Source organism: Pelophylax lessonae, assembly GCF_965119305.1.
Source record: "Pelophylax lessonae genome assembly, chromosome: 7".
NCBI classification, from domain to species: domain Eukaryota; kingdom Metazoa; phylum Chordata; class Amphibia; order Anura; family Ranidae; genus Pelophylax; species Pelophylax lessonae.
In genome coordinates this window covers 122270009-122289878 of record NC_138774.1, presented here as the reverse complement: position 1 = coordinate 122289878, position 19870 = coordinate 122270009, and the positions used below count along the sequence as shown (strand labels likewise).

The following is a 19870-nucleotide window of genomic DNA, read 5'->3' as shown; positions in this document are numbered from 1 at the left end:
CATATGCTGAGATTGCTGCTATCTGAGTGCATATTCCCTTCATCATTTCAAGTAGCCAGAGTACTGCCCAGCTTTCAAATTAAATTTCTACTTATGTTGTTTCTCACTTTCTGAATATTTACAAGTACGTGCAAATATATGTGATCATCCAAAACAAAATGATGGCCAAGTAACTAAATGATAAACTACACATTTAAAAATACAGAATTCCCTAGGGCAAATTTGTCAACTATCAGCATACATTCACTTATCCCATCTCTGAGAAGTATGGTACAGACCTGCCAGCAGGTGTGAGGAGACTTCCGTTCCAAGATATACTGAGTTAAAGGAGATGGCTGTAGCTCATACTTATCAAAAGGTAGCTTATCAATGACCATGGGCTCACAGTCAACACAGGAGAACCTCACCACAGGATGAGCCGAGCGAGGAGGCTGCAAGAGAAAAACAAACACTCAATGCCGATGACCTATCAAACATAAAATATTTGTAACTGAAATAGCTGTAATCATCGAACAGATAAACCTACATATGGCTTGTCCTTTACACTGTATGTCATTTGTCAGAACTGCCTTCAATTTTACGTGGCATAGATTCAACAAGGTGTTGGAAACATTCCTCAGGGATTTTGGTCTATATTAACATGGTACCATCATAGCATTCCTGCTAATTTGTCGGCTGCACATGCATGATGCGAATCTCCCGTTCCACCACATCCAAAAGGTGCTCTATGGGATGAGATCTGGTGACTGTGGAGGCCATTGGAGTACAGTGACCTCATTGTCATGTTCAAGAAACCAGTTTAAGTTGATCTGAGCTTTGTGACATGGTAGATTATCCTGCTGGAAGTAGCCATCAGAAGATGGGTACACTTTAGTCATAAAGGGATGGACATGGTCAGCAACATTACTAAGGTAGGCCTTCCATAAAAACAATGTTCAATTAATACTAAGGGGCTCAAAGTGTGCCAAGAAAATATCCCCCACACCATTACACCACCAGACTGAACCATCAATACAAATGTACCCCTACTCATTCACACTTGGATGGGGGGGGGGATATGGGTGCCCCTTGGTAAAGTGAGCTTCCAGATTCCGATAAGCCCCCAGCCCCCCACAACCACCAGCCAGGGTTAGCGGGGGGTCTCGCTCACCCCCCTCCCCTCCCTGGCCTGCCAGGCTGCATGCTCAGATAAGGGTCTGGAATGGATTTTGGGGGGAGACCCCACACCATTAAAAAAAAAAAAAAAAAAAACTGGCGTGGGAGTTACCCTCAAAATCCATACTCTACCTAAGGGTCTGGTATGGATTTTAGGGGGGGGGGGGGTCGCATGTCTTTTTTTTTTTTTTATTTTGCCATGGGTTTCCCCTTACAATCCATACCAGACCCGAAAGGACTGTTTTTTTCCATGATTTTTTTTTTATTATTGCCAGCAATTATTATTTTTTTTTTTAAATTAATCCGTCAGTGGGAACCCTGCTGACACTTTAGGAGTCATCCGTTGCTAAAGCGGAGCTCCACCCAAAAGTGGAAGCTCTGCTTGTTTGCTTCCCCCTTTCCACCTTTCAGGGGAAGCGGGTACCCATTTTTGACAGGTACCCATCCCTACTAACCCCCGGAAGCTCGCCTCCCCTCCTTCCCCTGCCGGGCCATTCACAAAGCGCCTTGTGCACACACAGTAGGGACTTGGCTGCGAAGCCGCAAGGCTTCATTGCTGGTTTTCCTTACAAGGAATGGCGGCGGCGGCAGCACCAGGGAGCCGATTGAAAAACCAGCTGGGATGCCAACATCACAGGATCCGTCAACAGGTAAGTGTCCTAATATTAAAAGTCATCAGCTACAGTATTTGGGCTGAAGCTCTGCTTTAAGGACGCGGCGGCCGGCTTCCTAGCTTGCTCTTAAATCATCAGCTAATAAAGATTCCAGTGGCCCCCGACTCAAAAACGCTGCATCTAAACCGGATCTAAAATCGCAGCTGAACAGCTGCTTAGGAAATTTGCGGTGAAAACAGAGGGGAAATTTACACCATGTGTGAATGTAGCCTAAAGCTTTGCCTGTGCCCAATCACCTGAAGGTACCCACCTATAACCAATGATATATGAATAATCTGCATGTGTCCTGTACGAATAAAAGTATGTTATGCAGCACAGTGTTTGTGCTGTGTCATTTGGCCCCCTGTATCACCTAAAAAACCTGGCTAATCCTGACAGTTTATACCCTCCCCTCTGTAAATGGACTACAGTATATCATAGCTGCTAAGCCCTGACACCCTGGTCAGTTTACGTCCCTCTGTCATCTGCAGCCCTGCTCTGTCCTCCTCTCCCCGCCTGTCTGCTCTTGTCAGTGCCCGCTCCCCTACCCTCTTGCTGCTCTCATATCTAATATAAAATCATCCCATCCCCTCTGTAATATGACAATAAGTATCCCTGTGTCTGGGTTAAATAAAAAATATTTCGATTGGTACCTATATCAGAGTGGCTCCGGGTGATCACGAGACAGCTCTGCACTCTCCTCTCTTCCCCGGCAGACGCCAGCGGCAGTGCTCGGTCCTGCCCGCTGGAGCTGTCAGCCAGGCAGAGTGCCGGGAGCCGCTCTGATATAGGTACAGATCCGCATAGTTTTTATATAACACAGGCACACTTGTTATATTACAGAGGGGATGGTATGATTTCATATCAGTGGCCTAACAACCACATAAAGATAACCCTATTGATCTTGTTAGAAATTCAAAGCTGCCCTGTGCGCACTTTTCCTCTGTTATCTTAAAGAGCCTCTTCAGCCCTTCTAGCTCTTATCCTGGACTAAAAAATGATTAACCTTTATGTTGTAAAGATCTGGTTGGAAGTGGAATAGTTTAGAAAAAGATACTTGAATGGGTTGATAACGCATAAGATCCACAAGAAAAGCTTTGTGCTATCAGTCTACAACAGAAATAAGGAGCTAAGTATTTCTGGCAGACCAACAGGTAGGTTATCTCCCATACTTTCAGTGTTTTAATGGGGTTAAAACACAGGGGAAAATGCGCATATATGAGAGAAGTGTAAATCAAAAGTTCATTTTTAACCTCCAAAGCTTTATTCACACTAGGAGGTGTGTCAGAGTGCATGCTTTTTTGTGTGTTCCGGCCCATCACGTTTTAGGTAAACTCAATAATTAAAAAATTTAAAAATTACTTAAAAAGGGTACTGGTGTAATTGTTAGAATTGTGCCACACAAAACACATCGTACTGTGAAACCATGCATTTTGGCAGGTGTGAACGAGTGCACGTTAGGTACATGCTAGATGGGGGTGTTGTATAAAAAAGGGCAGCACGCTTTTGCGCAGTGTAGGAAGGCGAGCAGTATTGCATGCATTCCCTCACCTGGTGTGAATGAGCCCTGGCTGACATATAGACTGAATACATGCCAAAACCAAATCATTTGTCAGGGGGGGGGGGGGGGGGGGGATTCTTGCATGTGGGCATAGTAAAAAAAAACAAAAAACAAACATTCATATTCACCTCCCTACTGCAGCATTGTCCCCCACCAGTTCTACGCCCAAGAACTGAGTGATCAAGTGACAGCTGATCGCTCCTCTCTTTGCCTTCACTAAACAGATGACTGTAAGATACCGGCTCCCTGCACTGCCCTCCCGCACTCACTGGAGTGCGGGGCTGTGGAGAGGGTAGGAGGGCCTGACTCAGGCTTTCTGTTGTGCACTGAGGGGCTAACCCAGCTGCCTGTCATGCATCTGGGTGGATCCTGACATTGTTGGGATGCTTCAGGAGCCTGGATCAGCTCTGTGACATCCGCCGTCAGCGGATTCGGTTCACAGGAGATCACAAGTGCACTCTTGTGATCTAGAAGAAAAGTATGTCCAAAAAAGCTTTGGTTAATAGGAAACATAAAAATAGGATTTTTGACTCCCCGTAAAATCCATTTCTCTGATGTTCATTAATGGACACAACTCTTCATCTTGATGACCATAGGGTTATACTGCCCCCTACAGGAGTAGGACACTAGACAGCGAAAAAAGCTTGAGCACACCTATAGGGCAGTCCCTGGGGGTATACTCCCACTTCCTGCTATAGGTATTCAGTTTTGTAACAAGCAGTGTCAGAAGAAAAAACCCAACTCCAAAGAGGGGCGCGTGCTGTGTCCGTCAATGAACATCAGAGAAATGGATTTTACGGTAAGTCAAGAATCCCATTTTCTCTTTCATTCATTGACGGACATAGCTCCTGATCTTTATGACAGTAGGGATGTCCCAAAGCAGTGTCAAACATGAGGGGTGGGAACAGAAAAAAAACTTCCCCAAGGCTTAACATAGCCAACCAGGTAACTTGGAGCTCAACTGTGAACAACTGGAGCTAACCTGAAAAAAACCCTCAAAAGAGAACACGTCCTCTAAATAGCAGCCTGCAAAACTTTGCGGCCAAAAGAAGCATCCGCAGATGCCAACACATCCACTTTATAAACCTTTGTGAATGTGTGCACAGACGACCAGGCGGCCCCATTGCAAACCTGCATCACTGACGCCTGATGACAGAAGGCCCAGGAGAGGCACTAAGAGCCTGAGTATAGAGCACCCTGACAGGAAAAGGAGGACCCTGACCCTTAAAAAAATAAGCCTGAACCATCATCTGTCTTATCCATCTGGAAATGGTCGCAGCAGAAGCAGCCAGCCCCTTGCGAGGTCCATCCGTGAGGACAAATAGTGAGTCTGACTTCCTAAACGACTCAGTAGCTGCCAGGTACACCCTTATTGCCTGAACCACATCCAGGGAATGCAAAGCAACTTTCTTAGGATGCTTGGGATGCTTAGGCTTGGGACACAGGGAGAGCAACACAATGTCTTCATTCAGATGAAAAAAGGAAACGACCTTTGGAAGGAACGACGGACACAGCTGAAGAACCACCTTATCCCTGTGAACCACTAGATAAGGTGAACAACAAGACAGCGCCACCAGTTCAGACACCCTGCACGCAGAAGTAATAGCCACCAAAAAGGCCACCTTCTGGGACAAGAAGGTAAGCAGGGGAATTTCCCGAATATTTTCTAAGGGGGGGGTTTCTGGGGAACTGATAACACCAAACTGAGGTCCCACGACGGCAATGGAGACCGTACCGGGGGAACCAAGTGTCTGCGATGCCAATGAACATTGAAAGAAAGCCACCAAGGCCGAAAACTGGCCCTTAAAGGTAATCAAGGCCAGACACTGCTAAACACCTCGATGGAGGAAAGTCAAAATCCGAGTCACCGAAAAAGAATGCAGGTGAACCTTTTAGGGACTCACACCAGGCAATGTACGTCTTCCAAGTACGTTAGTAAATCTTCCAAGAAGTAGATTTTCTAGCTTTTAAAAGCGTAGGAATCACCGATTCAGACAACCCTCTATCCTTCAGCACCTAGCGTTCAACAGCCAAGTCGTTAAAGCCAGCGACTGTAAAGCAGGATGGAAGATCGGACCTTGGGACAGCAGATCTTCCCTGAGAGGAAGTCTCCAAGGAGCATCGGCAACCAGCAGTACCAGATCAGCATACCAAGATCAGCGAGGCCAATCTGGAGCCACTAGGATGACAGGCATCCCTTCTGCCTCGAAACCTGCGCAGGAGAAGTTTGAGAGGAGGAAAGGCGTAAATCAGACGATACTCACTCCAGGGAGCCACTAGGGCGTCTTTGGCATCAGCTAGAGCAGTGTTTCTCAACTCCAGTCCTCGGGGCACACGAACAAGGCCAGGTTTGCAAGAAAACTGAAATACATCACAGGTGATATAATTTGCTTTTCAGTGATTGCAGTATTCTAGTCTGCATCTCCCCAAGGTAATACTTAAAATCTGGCCTGTTAGTGTGCCCTGAGGACCAGAGTTGAGAAACACTGCTCTAGCCGATGCCACAGACGCCCTAGTGGCTCCCTGGAGTGAGCATCCTGTGATTTACACCTTTCCTCCTCTCAAACTTCTGCAGAGACTCCTGCACACTGGGCTAATGGATCCCGAGACCATGCCACAAACTTCTGTACTTTCCTGTTGAGGCGAACAGATCCACCTTGGGAGTCCCCAACAGAGACGCAACCGATGGAACACCTCCGGATGAAGTGACCATTCTCCTTGGTCTAACGCCTGTCGACCGAGATAGTCCGCCTGCCAATTTTCCACTCCTGCAATGTGCACAGCAGAGAGGGCTGAACAAAAAGTTCTGCCCACCTCAGAATGCCGGCTACCTCCTGAGCCGCAAGACACTTCTTCTGCCCCCTTGGTGATTGACATAGCCCACAGCTGTGGCATTGTCCGATTGAGTCCATACGAGACACCCCTGGAAACCACTTGTCCAATGATCCAGACAAAGTCTGATTGCTCGGAGCTCCAGTACATTGATCGGTAGCCACCCCCTGAGCACAGACTGTGCAGAGGACGCTACCCCATCCAGATAGGCTGGCATCCGTGGTAACATCCGTCCAGTACAGAGGAAAAACTGATTTTCGCTGACGAAGTGCCGGAGAATGAAGCCACCAAACCAAGGACCCCCTCGTACTCCAGCCCAACAGGATCATATTGTCTAGAGACTGAGGATCCTTGTTCCCTTTCACAGAGATCTCGTGTGGAACTGTGCAAACGGAAGAACGTTTACGGAGGGTACTATCGAAACTCGATCTTGTAGCCATAGCGAATGACGTAGTGCAGTGGACCCACTTGTCCTGGATTAGGGAGGTCTATGGCTCCAGAAAACAGTGAAGACGTCCCCCCACCCCAGATATGGGTAAGGGTGCCCCTTCATGCAGAGGACTTTTTGTCCGCAGGTCTGGCAGAACCTGCTCGTGGTTTGCCCGACCAAGACTTCTTAGAATCCCCACTGGAGGCCCTGAAGGGTTTCGATCCCTTGTCTTGAGACCAAGGGACGAAAAGGCTGCTTGTGAGCTGAAAAGGAAGGTCCCCATCTGCGACGGGACTCCTTACCCTTGGAAGCCTGAGGAAGAAGAGTACTCTTCCCCCCCCTTGAGGCTTTTGATGATGTTGTCCAAAGAAGCTCCAAACAGGCGATCCCCCACAAATGGAAGATTGGACAAGGCCTTATTAGTCTGCGGGACCAGCTTTTCAGCCAGATAATAGAACACAGGACCACTGCTGAGACAGACCATATAGAAATCAGGGAAGCGGCATCCAAAGAGGCGTCACAAACTGTAGCCCTTGGACCAACTGATCCGCCAGCTCCGCAAAGCAGCTTCTCCTCCAGGTCCCGGCGTAGAATTTTGGCCCATTCAGTCAAAGCGTGACACCAGGGTGATGGTAAACACCAGCCTAAGAGCCGACCCAGCCACGGTGAACATATGGAAGGTCAAGGCCTCCGACCTCCTATCAGCCGGATCAGAGAAGGCCAGGGACTCTTCAACCGGGATTACAGGGGCTTTATTCAACCTGGAAACCGGGGAGTCCAATACAGGAGGTACCATCCATTTTTTAAGGAGGGACTCCTCATAAGAGTACCACATTGCAAAGGTGCGTTTGGGACACCCCCACTGTTTTGAGACACCACCACAGTTTTGAGACAAAATATGCAAAGGTGAGAAAGAGGAACACCCTCACTGCTTTTCAGGACCTGTGAGTGCCAAAGGTGACCGGCGCCACTGATGCTGCATTGGTTGCATCTTCCATATGTAAGGTTCTCCCGCACCGATACAATCAGTGCATCCACTAGCGCCTTTTCATGCACTGCTAGAGGAACAGAGGGATCATTCTCACTATTTGAGCCCGCAGGGTGCGTGGATGCAGACCCAGAAGGGTAAATCTCATCCTTAGCGGCCGGATCGGACTCTGGATCTGATGAGACAGAAGAAACAGGTGAAGGCGGGGGACGCTTTTTGCTAGCTCGTTTGCCCAGGACCAAATCCACTTTGGACACCAAGGACTCCAGGACTGCCGTCAGTGTAGTCAGTTGTGGGGCCCCAGAGGGCTCGACAGCCTCTGCGAGGGGATCAGGTGGTGAACCGAACCATGCTTCAGGGACTCCATGACTGGAGAGGGGAACCCACACAAAAAAGGTGTAAAATACTGCATGGGTTACCCCGCCACGCTGTCGGCACAACAAGGCCCAGCACGAGAACTACCGCTGCAATAGCAGAAAGAGGAAGAGAAAACCCCGCAAGGCACTCACCACCACCAGTCTGGCACTTTACAGCCCGAACTATCTGCACACCATGCGGCGATCAGGAAGAAGAATCTCCCTGTATCAGCAATAGAGGCAGAGGAGTGCTCCTACCGCTGAATCACCGCCCATCCGACTCCAAAAACATGGCTGCCGCTATTTGCTATGGGGAAACCATAGGAAAATGGCTCGCGAGGCTAAACAAACATGGCCGCCGATCTGTAGCACACAAGACTACAGAAAAATGGTACTTGCATCCACGTGGCTCCTGAGGTCCCAGAGCCAGAAAAAAAAAACGATTTGAAACGGGAGGGGGACCCTGGCAGGCGCCCCCACCAGGCCCATCCCCCACATGAGGAGCAATTGTTTGGTCGCCGGCGGCACGCTCCACCCTATTCAACCTTAAACGGTACATCCGCCCCAGTGGGGGGGTGTGTGCAGATGGGGGGCACAGGTCGAAATAGACCACCGAGACGGGGGGTGGGGAAATGACACAAACTGGGAGGGAGGGGAGCCCGGGGGGGACCACCCCAGGGAAGGGTCCACGTCCAGCGGTAGAGGGGAGACAGCTACTTACCACACCAGAAACTGGGTGGGCACCACTCAAACGTAATTGTGGGTGCTGTCAGCCAGGAGGAAACCCTGCAACTCAGGCCAGTTCTTATGCACCCTCATGAGACATTTAACTGGCAGGCCAGCCCCCGTCCAGTGGGGCTATGTCATGGCTGACCTAGCGCTGAGCTTGGGTCTGCACACGTTTTCTGGCCGGACTGGGGGGACCCTAAGGATCAAGATGATCCTGTTCATCGTCCAATCCATCACTTGATTGTAGATTCTAACAGGAACAAAATAATAAAATGAAAAAATTCAATTCAAAAGAAAAATAATTGCCAGGACTAGAGATCCCAGCGAGGAACTAGGTCCTTACACCTGACTAGGCAGAAAAAAAACTGAATATCTATAGCAGGAAGTGGGAGTATACCCCCAGGGACTGGCCCATAGGCGTGCTTAAGCTTTTTTCTTTGCCTAGTGTCCTACTCCTGTAGGGGGCAGCATAACCACATGAAGATGAAGAGCTGTGTCTATCAATGACTAAAAGAGAAAACACATTTCTAACAGATATACTGTTATGATACACGCATCAGTGATGACAGTGCTTCTTTAGATGTGATGATATCTTAAGCAGTTCAACCTCTGGTGTGTAATAACAGTCATCTACAGATTTCTCTAAGTCTTGGGATTGTTTCACTGACAGTGAGCAATAGTGTGCACACAAAATGAATCCAGGGCACACAGCTTTTTATAGGCACATGTCCAAGGTGCAGTTGGTAAGCCACATCACCTTCTGGAGACAGCCTGCAATGCAACATAATACTTGTTCTCTTAAAAACTGCTGGCATCACTTGCACTTGTATAATAGCTTGGCAAGCAAATGCTTAAGTAAGCAATGCTGGAACACACCCAGTCCACAGTAAACTTCTACTTGCATCCAGAATATGAACTTACCAGCGTTGTTGAGTTCGGGTCAGGCCAGAAGGACTCAGGAATTGGCCAGTGACCAACGGGAACGCCTGTTTTTGGATTAGGTCGCACGTAGATAAGTTTGTGACAGCTATGCCAGGCTTGTGGGGCAAAAGAATTACCTGGCCTGAGGGAATCTGTCGGTCCATCTACAAAAAGGAAAAGGGTAAAAAATTATTTTGGCCAATCTTATTAAAGGCGGCAACAATTCTTTTTGTTTTTGAGTTGAATATGGCAACAAGTTCTAAAGTTAGGTTTAGGCACATATTTGCTTACGGCAGTAAAAAGTTTACAGATTTGCTAGGGATCAAAATACTATGGCTATAAAAATGACTTGCTGTTTTGCATGCAACTAAAGAATGGTGCATTTCTGGAAGTCTTAAATCAGTAATAAACCTCAGAACAATTATTTTATATATTGCCGTTTAGCAATCCTTAATGTGGTGTATGCTTTTTTTTTTTTGGCCTTTGTTAAAGTGGTTGTAAAGTCAGAAGGTTTTTTATCTTAATGCATTCTATGCATTAAGATAAAAAGCCTTCTGTGTGTAGCAGCCTCCCCTCAGCCCCACCTAATATTCATCTGACCCCATTTCTATCCAGCGAAGTCCATGAATGCCTTGGCTGTCCCGAGACTCTCCCTCCTGATTGGCTGAGACACAGCAGCGGCGCCCATTGGCTCCCGCTGCTGTCAAACAAAGTCAGTCAGTCAATGAGGGGAGAAATTGGGGGGGGAGGTCATATCTCCGTGTCTGAATGTCTTTCTAGACCATGTACTTCTTTGGAAGAGGTATATTGATGACCTATTCCTGGTCTGGACTGGTCCTCAACATACTCTTATTGAATTTGTTCTACTGCTCAATTTGAACGACTTAAATTTGCAATTTACTTTTAGCTTCAGTAGTCAGATTCCCTTCCTTGATCTCATGATCATGAAGGGTCCAGATGGAACTATAAAGACTAATTTAAAAAATCATCACTAAGTTCTCTGCCCAACATCACCAACTTCGCACTGTTCTCTGTAATCACTGGCATCTTCTAACAGACCATTATATCATTAGTAAATACATCAGAGCCACCCCTGAATTAGTTTTCCATTGAGCTACATCCCTTAGGTACCGATTGACCAGCAGCCACTATGTGGAAGAGTATGGCCCATCACTGAGCAGACGAGGGACTTTCCGTTGTGGTCAGTGCCCCCGCTGCCCCTGGGTTTTGGAAGGTACTACCTTTAGGTTACCAAATGGTGAGCTTTTCTCACCACGTACTCATGCCCATTGTGGCACCAAAGGTGTTATATACATGACGTGTGTATGCAACTCCTTTTACATAGGGAAGACAATACGATCCGCCAACGTATTGGCGAGCATTTATATTATTCCACCAGTGGCAAATTTACTACCATAGGCCGCCACATCGACTTGCATCATAGATTCAAGTTTGAGGTAGCTAAATTCTTTGTGCTTGAAGTGGTTCCCCGGGACCCTAGAGGTGGTGACTGGGACAAAAATTGGATTTTTGTCTTACCGAAAAATCCTTTTCTCTGATGTTCAATGACGGACGCAGTCTCTGATCTTCATATCAGTAGGTTATACTGCCCCCTACAGGAATAGGATACTAGGCAGAAAAAAATTCTGGCTACGCCTATGGGCAGTCCCTGGGGGTATACCCTCTCTCCCTGCTATAGGATGTCAGTTTTGTATCAAAGCAGTGTCAGAGAAAATAATACCAACCCAACTCAAATAGAGGGGCAGGTACTGCGTCCATCAATGAACACCAGAGAAAAGGCTTTTACAGTAAGACAAAAATCCAATTTTCTCTATCGTTCATTGACAGATGCAGTCTCTGAGTTTCATATCAGTAGGGATGTCCCAAAGCAGTGCAATACAAATGAGGGGTGGGAACAGCAGAAAAATAATTCCCCAAGGCTAAACCATAGCCAACCAGGCAACATAAGACTCATCAGAACAACAAGATGAGACCCACCTGAAAAAATATCAAACACCCTCAAGTGAGACTAAAACACCCTTAAACGGCAGTCTGCAAAACTTTGCAGCCAAAAGAGGCATCTGCAGATGCCAGCACATCCACCTTGTAAAACTTTGTGAAAGTGTGAACAGACGACCAGGTAGCCGCCTTGCAAACCTGAAGCACAGATGCCTGATGGCGAAGAGCCCAGGAAGCACTAAGTGCTCGAGTAGAATGCGCCTTAACAGGGAAAGGTGGAACCTGACCCTTAACCACTTTAAGACCGGAAGGATTTGCCCCCTTCCTGACCAGGCCCTATTTTGCGATTTCAGCACTACCTTACTTTAACTTACACTTGTGCAGTCATGCGACGTTGTACCTGAATAAAATTCATGTCCTTTTTATCCCACAAATAGAGCTTTCTTTTGGTGGTATTTGATCACCTGTGCGATTTTTATTTTTTGCGCTATAAACAAAAAAGGAGCGACAATTCTGAAAAAAAAAAACAAAAAAAACACAATATTTTTCCAGGGAGAGGAACGATCAGCTGTGTCTACAACACCGTGTTCTCTCAGCGGGGAGCGATCGCGGGTGTCAGGCGGCAATCGGAGCTGCCTGACCCGTGCATCATCTTCCCCGCTGCAGAGTGGGGCGGGAGTGTGCGCATTTGCCCCTAGCTTCCTGCGCGTGACCGACGTAGGTCTACGTAGGTTTGCGCAGGAGAGCCACCCCGCCGCAGTAAAAATGCGGCGGGTGGTCGGGAAGCGGTTAATCTAATAAGCCTGCACAACTGTCTGTCTGATCCACCTAGAAATACTTGCAGCCGACACAGGCAGCCCTTTCCTTGGGCCATCCGTGAGTACAAAGAGTGAATCTGACTTTGAAAAAGACTCAGTAGTCGCCAAGTACACCCTGATTGCCCGAACCACATCCAAAGTATGTAATCCAATTTCCTTAGGATGTTTAGGCTTAGGACACAAAGAGGGTAACACAATGTCCTCATTTAAGTGAAAACTGGAAACCACCTTCGGAAGGAAGGATGTAAAATGGATGTAAACTGACAAAATATCACTTTATCCCTGTGAACCACCAGATAGGGAGAACGACAGGACAACGCCACCAGTTCCGACACCCTGCGTGCAGAACTAATAGCCACCAAGAAGGCCACCTTCTGGGATAAGGTAAGCAGAGGAAACTCACGAATATTTTCTGGAGAATCTACAGCACCAAACTAAGGTCCCAGGGTGGCAACGGAGGTCGTACCGGATGGGCCAAGTGTCGCACCCCCTGGATAAAGTTACGCACCAGGGAATGGGCGGTTAGTAGCCATTGGAAAAAATTGCCAAGGCCGAAACCTGACCCTTGATAGTACTCAAGGCTAACTTTTGATCAACTCCCCGTTGAAGGAAAGCCAAGATCCGAGCCACCGAGTAAGAGCAAGGGGGAACCCCAAGAGACTCAAACCACACAATATACGACTTCCATGTACGATGATAGATCTTCCTAGATGTCCCTTTCCTCACTTTAAACAGAGTAAGTATTACTGTAGCAGACAACCCCCTGTCCTTCAGCAGCTGGCTTTCAACCGTCAAGTTGTCAAAGCCAGTGACTGTAAAGCAGGATGGAAGATTGGCCCTTGACACAGTAGATCATCCCTGAGAGGAAGTCTCCAAGGAGAGTCTGCGACTAGCCTGACCAGGTCTGCGTACCAAGCTCGGCAAGGCCAGTCTGGAGCCACAAGAATGACCGGAATCCCTTCCGCCTCGATCCTGCGAAGAAGGCTTGGCAGCAACTTGAGCAGAGGAAAGGCATAGATCAGCCGATACTGACCCCATGGGGCCACCAGCGCGCCTGCCAGAGGGACCCGGGATCGGGCCACAAACCTTTGCACTTTTCTGTTGATCCGAGACGCCAACAGATCTACATCTGGAGTACCCCAAAGAAGCCACAAATGTTGGAACACCTCCGGATGGAAAGACCATTCCCCTGGATCCAAGGTCTGTCGACTGAGGAAATCCGCCTGCCAATTTTCCACTCCTGGAATGTGAACAGCGGAGAGAGCTGGAACAAAGCGTTCCACCCATCAGAGGATGCCGGCCACTTCCAAGGCCGCAAGAACACCTTTGGTACCCCCCTTGGTAATTGACATAAGGAATTCCTTACTGATTTCATGCTGGGTGAGCCTAATCCATGATAGTAGGTAGGCACGGAGAGTTGGTGAGTGTCCATTTCTTCTTTCCCGACACAATGGTGGAGTGTGATGGTGACCCCTTCAAATGTCACGACCGATTATATCCTGCCGGTGAGAGCAATTCTTTTGCACTAATTGCACACTTTTATGGACTTAGTGATGGACTTGATTTATTCATATATATTGATGTATCTATATTGATTATAATGATCTGAATGACAGCTGAGTGTGCATAGTGATCAGGTGATTATTGGGCAGCTTATTATACTATTTTATACCAAATTTTATTTGGTGCTGCCCAGTGCAGTACTATATATAATTGCTCAATATATAGGAAGGAAGGATTTTCCTTGTTTGAGCGCCAAGGACCAAAGCCACCATATCAGGGACTCCCTGGTCACCTGGCTCAGCTGGATCTGATTGTCCACGGAATTTGGATTCTTGTTCCATTTGAGAAGGATTTCCTTCTGGAGGATTCTCGTGTGGAGTTGAGCGAAGGATGAATGCCTCGAAGGATGACACTATCAGTCCCAGAACTCTCATACAGGTCAGAAGGGACGACCATTTGCTGGAGAGGCAACAGCTGAATCGCAGTCTGGAGATTTTCCGGAGGAAGAAACACCCTGGCTGAGGACGAGTCTAAAGTCAGGCCCAGATAGTCCAGTCTCATGGAAGGGACCAAGGACGACTTCTGAAGGTTCAGAATTTACCCAAACTCCTCCAGAGTTCTCATGGTGATCTCAAAATTTGTCACCAGCACCGTGGGAGACTCCGCACAGAGAAGCAGATCGTCCAGGTAACCCAGGAACGATATTCCCCACTGTCGTACCAGGACCGGAGCCAACACCTTTGTGAAGACCAGAGGAAAGAACAAAGGGTAATGCCACAAACTGATAATGATCCTCTCCCACGGCAAAGCACAGAAACCGTTGATGTCCTGCACATATTGGGATGTAAAGGTAGGCATCTTTGATGTCTATGGAGGCCAGGAAATCCCCCTGATTTAGGGAAGCCACCACTGTGCCAATGGATTCCATCTTGAATTTTTGAACTCGCATGAAGCAATTCAGTGCCTTCAGGTCCAGGATTGGACGCACCTTGCCTTCCTTCCAGGGGACTGTAAACAGGTTTGAATGAAAGCCCTGAAAACGTTCCGCACACAGAACCGGAGCTATTACCCCCTGTTGTACTAGGCCCTGTACCGCCCCAAAGAGAGCCTGTAGGCGATCCTGGGGCAGTCTCACATTGGAAGGGAAGAACCTTACCGGTGGGACGGATCAAACACGATCTTGTACCCGGACCGTATAACCTCGTGAACCCATTTGTCTTGTATCCGGGATAGCCAAAGGTCCAGGACCTGGCAAAGACATCCCCCCACCCCAGATACGGGTGAGGGCGCACCTTCAGGCCGAAGGGGCCTTGTCCTCTGGTCTGGAGAAACTTGATTTTTGTTTGCCAGACCAGGGTCGCTTGGAACCACCCGAGAGGGCCTTGAAGGACCTTGCCTTATCGACTGACCGAGGGACAAAAAAAATTCTTATGTGCTGAAAAGGAGGGGCCCCGTCTGCGACGCAGGTCCTTACCCTTGGTAGCTTTTGGGAGAAAAGGTACTTTTACCCCATGTGAGACCTTTGATAATGTCATCCAGGGTAGCCGCAAACAGGCGATCTCCTGAAAAGGCAGATCAGTCAAGGCCTTCTTTGAGGTCTGATCCGCAGACCAGCCTTTTAGCCAAAGTATATGCCCAAAATGGGACCAGCATCCAACGCGGCATCGAAAACAAATTGCAGCCCCTGCATCAACTGGTCAAACAGCTCTGCAAAGGCAGGGGGGGGGAGTGGTTTCCCCTCCAGGTCACGACGTAGCAACTTAGCCAGGGAGTACATGTTACGGGCCACAGATTCCGCCTTTCTAACCGCCGGATCCTCAAAGGACACGGAATCCTCCACTGGGATCATGGTAGCTTAAATCAGTCTTGAGACAAGAGGGTCCACCATAGGTGGCACAGTCCATTTCATTATAAGAGACTCCTCAAAGGGGTAGTGTCTACCAATCAGCTTAGGCACCCCAGGGGAACGCATTCTTTCTTAAGCATATTGTCAAAATATGCGGGATAGGGAAAAACCTTTGCAGCTCTGGATAGCTTGTGAGTGGCAAACGTAACCTGCGCCTCATTCGCAGTCGCATCCTCCATTTTTAGGGTCTCACACACCGATACAACCAGTGCGTCCACCAGCGCCTTTTCTTGCACGGTGGCGGAGGTAGAGATCTCATCCTCACTATTAGTGGAGACAGGGCGCAAGGTAGTAGACCCAGCAGGGAGACCCGCGTATGCGGTGGCTGAATCATATTCAGAATCTGACATATCAGATGAGGCAGGGGTAGGTGGAGGGCGTTTTTTTGGCACCTCGCTCTTTAATGGCCACCTCCACCCGGGACCGCCGAAAGTGCACCTATGGATAGCTGGGATCCGGAGGGCCCTGCGGCCTCATTGAGGGGGTCAGGTTGGGACACCTGTTCTGCAGGGTCCATGTTGCACCAAGGGAACCCGTTAGCAAAAAGTTGAGAATATTTTTTTTTTTTTTTTTGCGTGACAGGACAGAGGGAAACCTGGGGTTGTGAGGGTCCGACTGTCCTACGGAGGGGCCCACATCCACACCAAAATCCACCGGGGGAAGAAGGGAGAACATTTACTCACTATACCAGGAACAGGCGGGTGCCATCTCCTGACCGAACCCCTCTCCGCCGAAGTGGGGGCTGTCGGCCAATAGGAACGCTGCGACTCGGGCCTAAACCCGGTCGAATGCAACCTGGCAAGACGTTTAACTCACAGGGCCAGTCCCCGTGTCGCAGCCGACCCAACGCGGAGCTGGGGTCTGCGAGCGCTCGCTGGCCGGCTGGGGTGACCACTGGATCTATATTATCCAGCTCGTCGCCCAGATCCGGCTTAGTTGCTTGTAGATCTCATGGGAAAAACAATCTGGAGGAAAAAAAAACCTTTTGCCAAGACCAGAGATCCCAGCAAGGAACTAGGTCCTTACTCCTGACAAGGCAGATTACAACTGACATCCTATAGCAGGGAGAAAGGGTATACCACCAAGGACTGCTCATAGGCGTAGCCAGAACTTTTTTCTGCCTAGTGTCCTACTCCTGTAGGGGGCAGTGTAACCTACTGATATAAAGTTCAGAGACTGCGTCCGTCAATGAACGATAGAGAAATAATTTTACAACGCAAGACTCTCTGGATAGAGACTCAATGCCACTGTCCCACCAGGCCTTAATGGGGTCTTGACTTACAAACCTTTTTTGTGACCTTAATATATCTTATCCCCTTTTCCTTCCAATCCCCTTAATTCCTTGCCTCCCCCCCTCTTCTGTCCTTTTTCCCTTTTTTTCCTCTTCTGTTCCCTATTGTTTATTGGGGTTATTGTTTATATACAGGTGTACCAGATATAGCTGTACCTGTATACATGACCTATGTATGTTTGCTTGTCCATATAATATTTGTTTACTGTTTATTTTGTTCTTGTAAATCTGGCATTTTCTCTGTTGTAATTCCTGTTATACATATTTCTTTATACCATTGTATGGGATCAAATCACTATTAGACGCTATTGACCGCAGTCTGGTGGTAGCGTGCTTGGCTGTGTTTCTCCATCCCGGCGGGGACATGATCTGCTGGGCGGATGGGAGGCGCCCTTTGTTCTGGGCACCTCCACTAGCTTACGAGGGTTGCGGCTCACTCTGAGCCACAGCCAGAGTGCGCAAAAATGGCAGATCAGATCCCGTAACACTTTATCAGCGTGGCTGAGGTTCACCAGACTGGGGGCTATTAACACAGGCTGTTCCAGCCTCTGAATGTCATACACACTCCAGCCAGGGGGAAATACTGCTGCTATAAACCGTGGGTGAGTTTCATTCATTTAATTCATTCGTTTTAATTTAATTTAATTTAATTTTTTTTTTCTTTATTCATGTCCTGATAAAATTTATTGTAGCTTTTCATTCATTCCATGTTATAATTCCAGGACGGACACACACACACACACACATATATTTTTTTCATATGCTCAGAAGGGAGTCGCTATCTGGAAGGGTGTCTGATGCATCTTTTTTTATACTTTTTTTTCCACTTTTGGAATAACGTTTTTACATAAATAGGAATTGACCATTGTGAGTACCCCTGTTAATGTCAAATGATTTGCCTCAACCCTCTATTTGCCACTTTTGCTGGACAGTTTTGTCTGTTAAAGTTGGGGAAAACAAAAACACTTACTGCCTGGATAAACAGGTGACACTAAAAGGAAAAAAGGCCTAAAAAAAATAAAAAATAAATAAATCTATTGCAGCCACCACATCTAGGAATTGTTAACCTGCAATATTGTTTATGGGTTCAACACCAGTTAACCCCCTCAAGAGGATTGGACTTTTTTGTACCTTCGTGACTAGAATGGTTTTGGTCACAAGATTCTAAATGAATGTCAACAAAGTGTTCAGTCACAGTTTACAAGTGTCTCTTCCTCTCTCCACCTGCTGATAATAACTGGCAGCAGGAGATGTTTCGGATAAAGCTGAGTTTTTGCAGAAATGCTTTGTCAGGCAATCACGATCAAATTACAGCTGGACACAGCATGTGCACAGAGCACATACTGTAATTGTGCATTTTTGTGCCCACTCATCAGTGCATTCGCTCATGCATTTTCACAGATATATACATGTTACAAACAACCAGTATACACTTTGATGCAGAAATGCAAAATAAATGAGGGCACAGAACCGTACTGTTCATTCAAAGGTTATAAGAAAAAACACTAGCAGGGACTATCTATACAGGGGAAAATAGCCTGCTTTTATATAAAGGAAAGAAACAAGTGCTGCATAGGATACACAACCTGCACACATCCACTCTCTCAAAATCATATTTGATAAGGTTTCTAAGGCAGGTGCCATGTTGCCTAACCTTTTGAAGGAAAAATGCAAGTACAAAATGTTGGACATTACTTCAATACCAAAAATCCTAAGTATGTGTGAAACCCAAGTAATAAAAAACTGTATTTTTACCTTACTGTAAAATCCTTTTCTCTGAAGTTCATTGACAGAGGCAGCTTCATATCTTCTTGACCATTGGGTTATGCTGCCCCCTACAGCAGTAGGACACTAGGCAGGAAAAAGCTTTCACCACGTCTATGGGGCTGTCCCTGCAGGCATAACCCCACACACTCTGCTACAGCCCTCAGTTTCGTTGCAAGCAGTGTTTAGAAGACAACAACCGCATTCCACTCAAAAGTAGAGGGGCGGGTGCTGCGTCTGTCAATGAACTTCAGTGAAAAGGATTTTACGGTAAGTTAAAAATCCAGTTTTCTCTATCATTCATTGACAGACGCAGCTTCATATCTTCTTGACCATAGGGATGCTCCAAAACAGTATTAGCATAGTTACATAGTTAGATTGAAAAAAAGACACAAATCCATCTGGTTCAACCAACAAAAAAAAACAAACAGTATTGAAAACCCAAACATACAATCCCATATACACAATCCTATACCCGCAGTTGATCCAGAGGAAGGCAAAAAAACCCCAGCACAGCATGATCCAATTTGCTACAGCAGGGGAAAAAAAAATTCCTTCCTGATTCCCCGAGAGGCAATCTGATATTCCCTGTATTAACTTTACCTAAAAAAATTTCTAGTATCCACTTATATTAAGTACACCCAGGAAAGAATCCAGGCCTTTTTTAAAGCAATCTAGTGAGCTAGCCAGAACCACCTCTCTGGAGGGAGTCTATTCCACATTTTCACAGCTCTTACGGTGAAGAAACCTTTCCGTATTTGGAGACGAAATGTGTTTTCCTCTAGACGTAAAGAGTGCCACCTTGTCCTCTCATATACCCCCTCAATCTCCTCTTCTCAAGAGAGAATAAATTCAGTTCCTCTAATCTTTTTTCATAGTTGAGCTCCTCCATGCCTCTTATCAGTTTGGTTGCCCTTCTCTGCACTTTCTCCAGTGTCGAGGGGTGGGAAAAAACAACGCAAAGAAGAATGCAATTTCCCAAGGCTAAACTTAACTAACCAAGT

General features: G+C 47.2%; 1 protein-coding gene across 2 annotated transcripts in view; it reads right to left on the bottom strand.

Moving 5' to 3' along the window:
- The window catches only part of LOC309560003 (integrator complex subunit 6-like), a 227018-nt gene that overhangs the window by 68261 nt on the left and 138887 nt on the right, over positions 1-19870 (bottom strand). For both annotated transcript variants that reach the window (XM_082263487.1, XM_082263488.1), the window contains exons 7-8: positions 9626-9789; positions 279-431 (exon numbers count right to left, since the gene is read on the bottom strand). In XM_082263487.1, coding sequence (XP_082119613.1) covers positions 279-431; positions 9626-9789 — 317 coding nt within the window. The remainder of the gene's footprint in view (positions 1-278; positions 432-9625; positions 9790-19870) is intronic.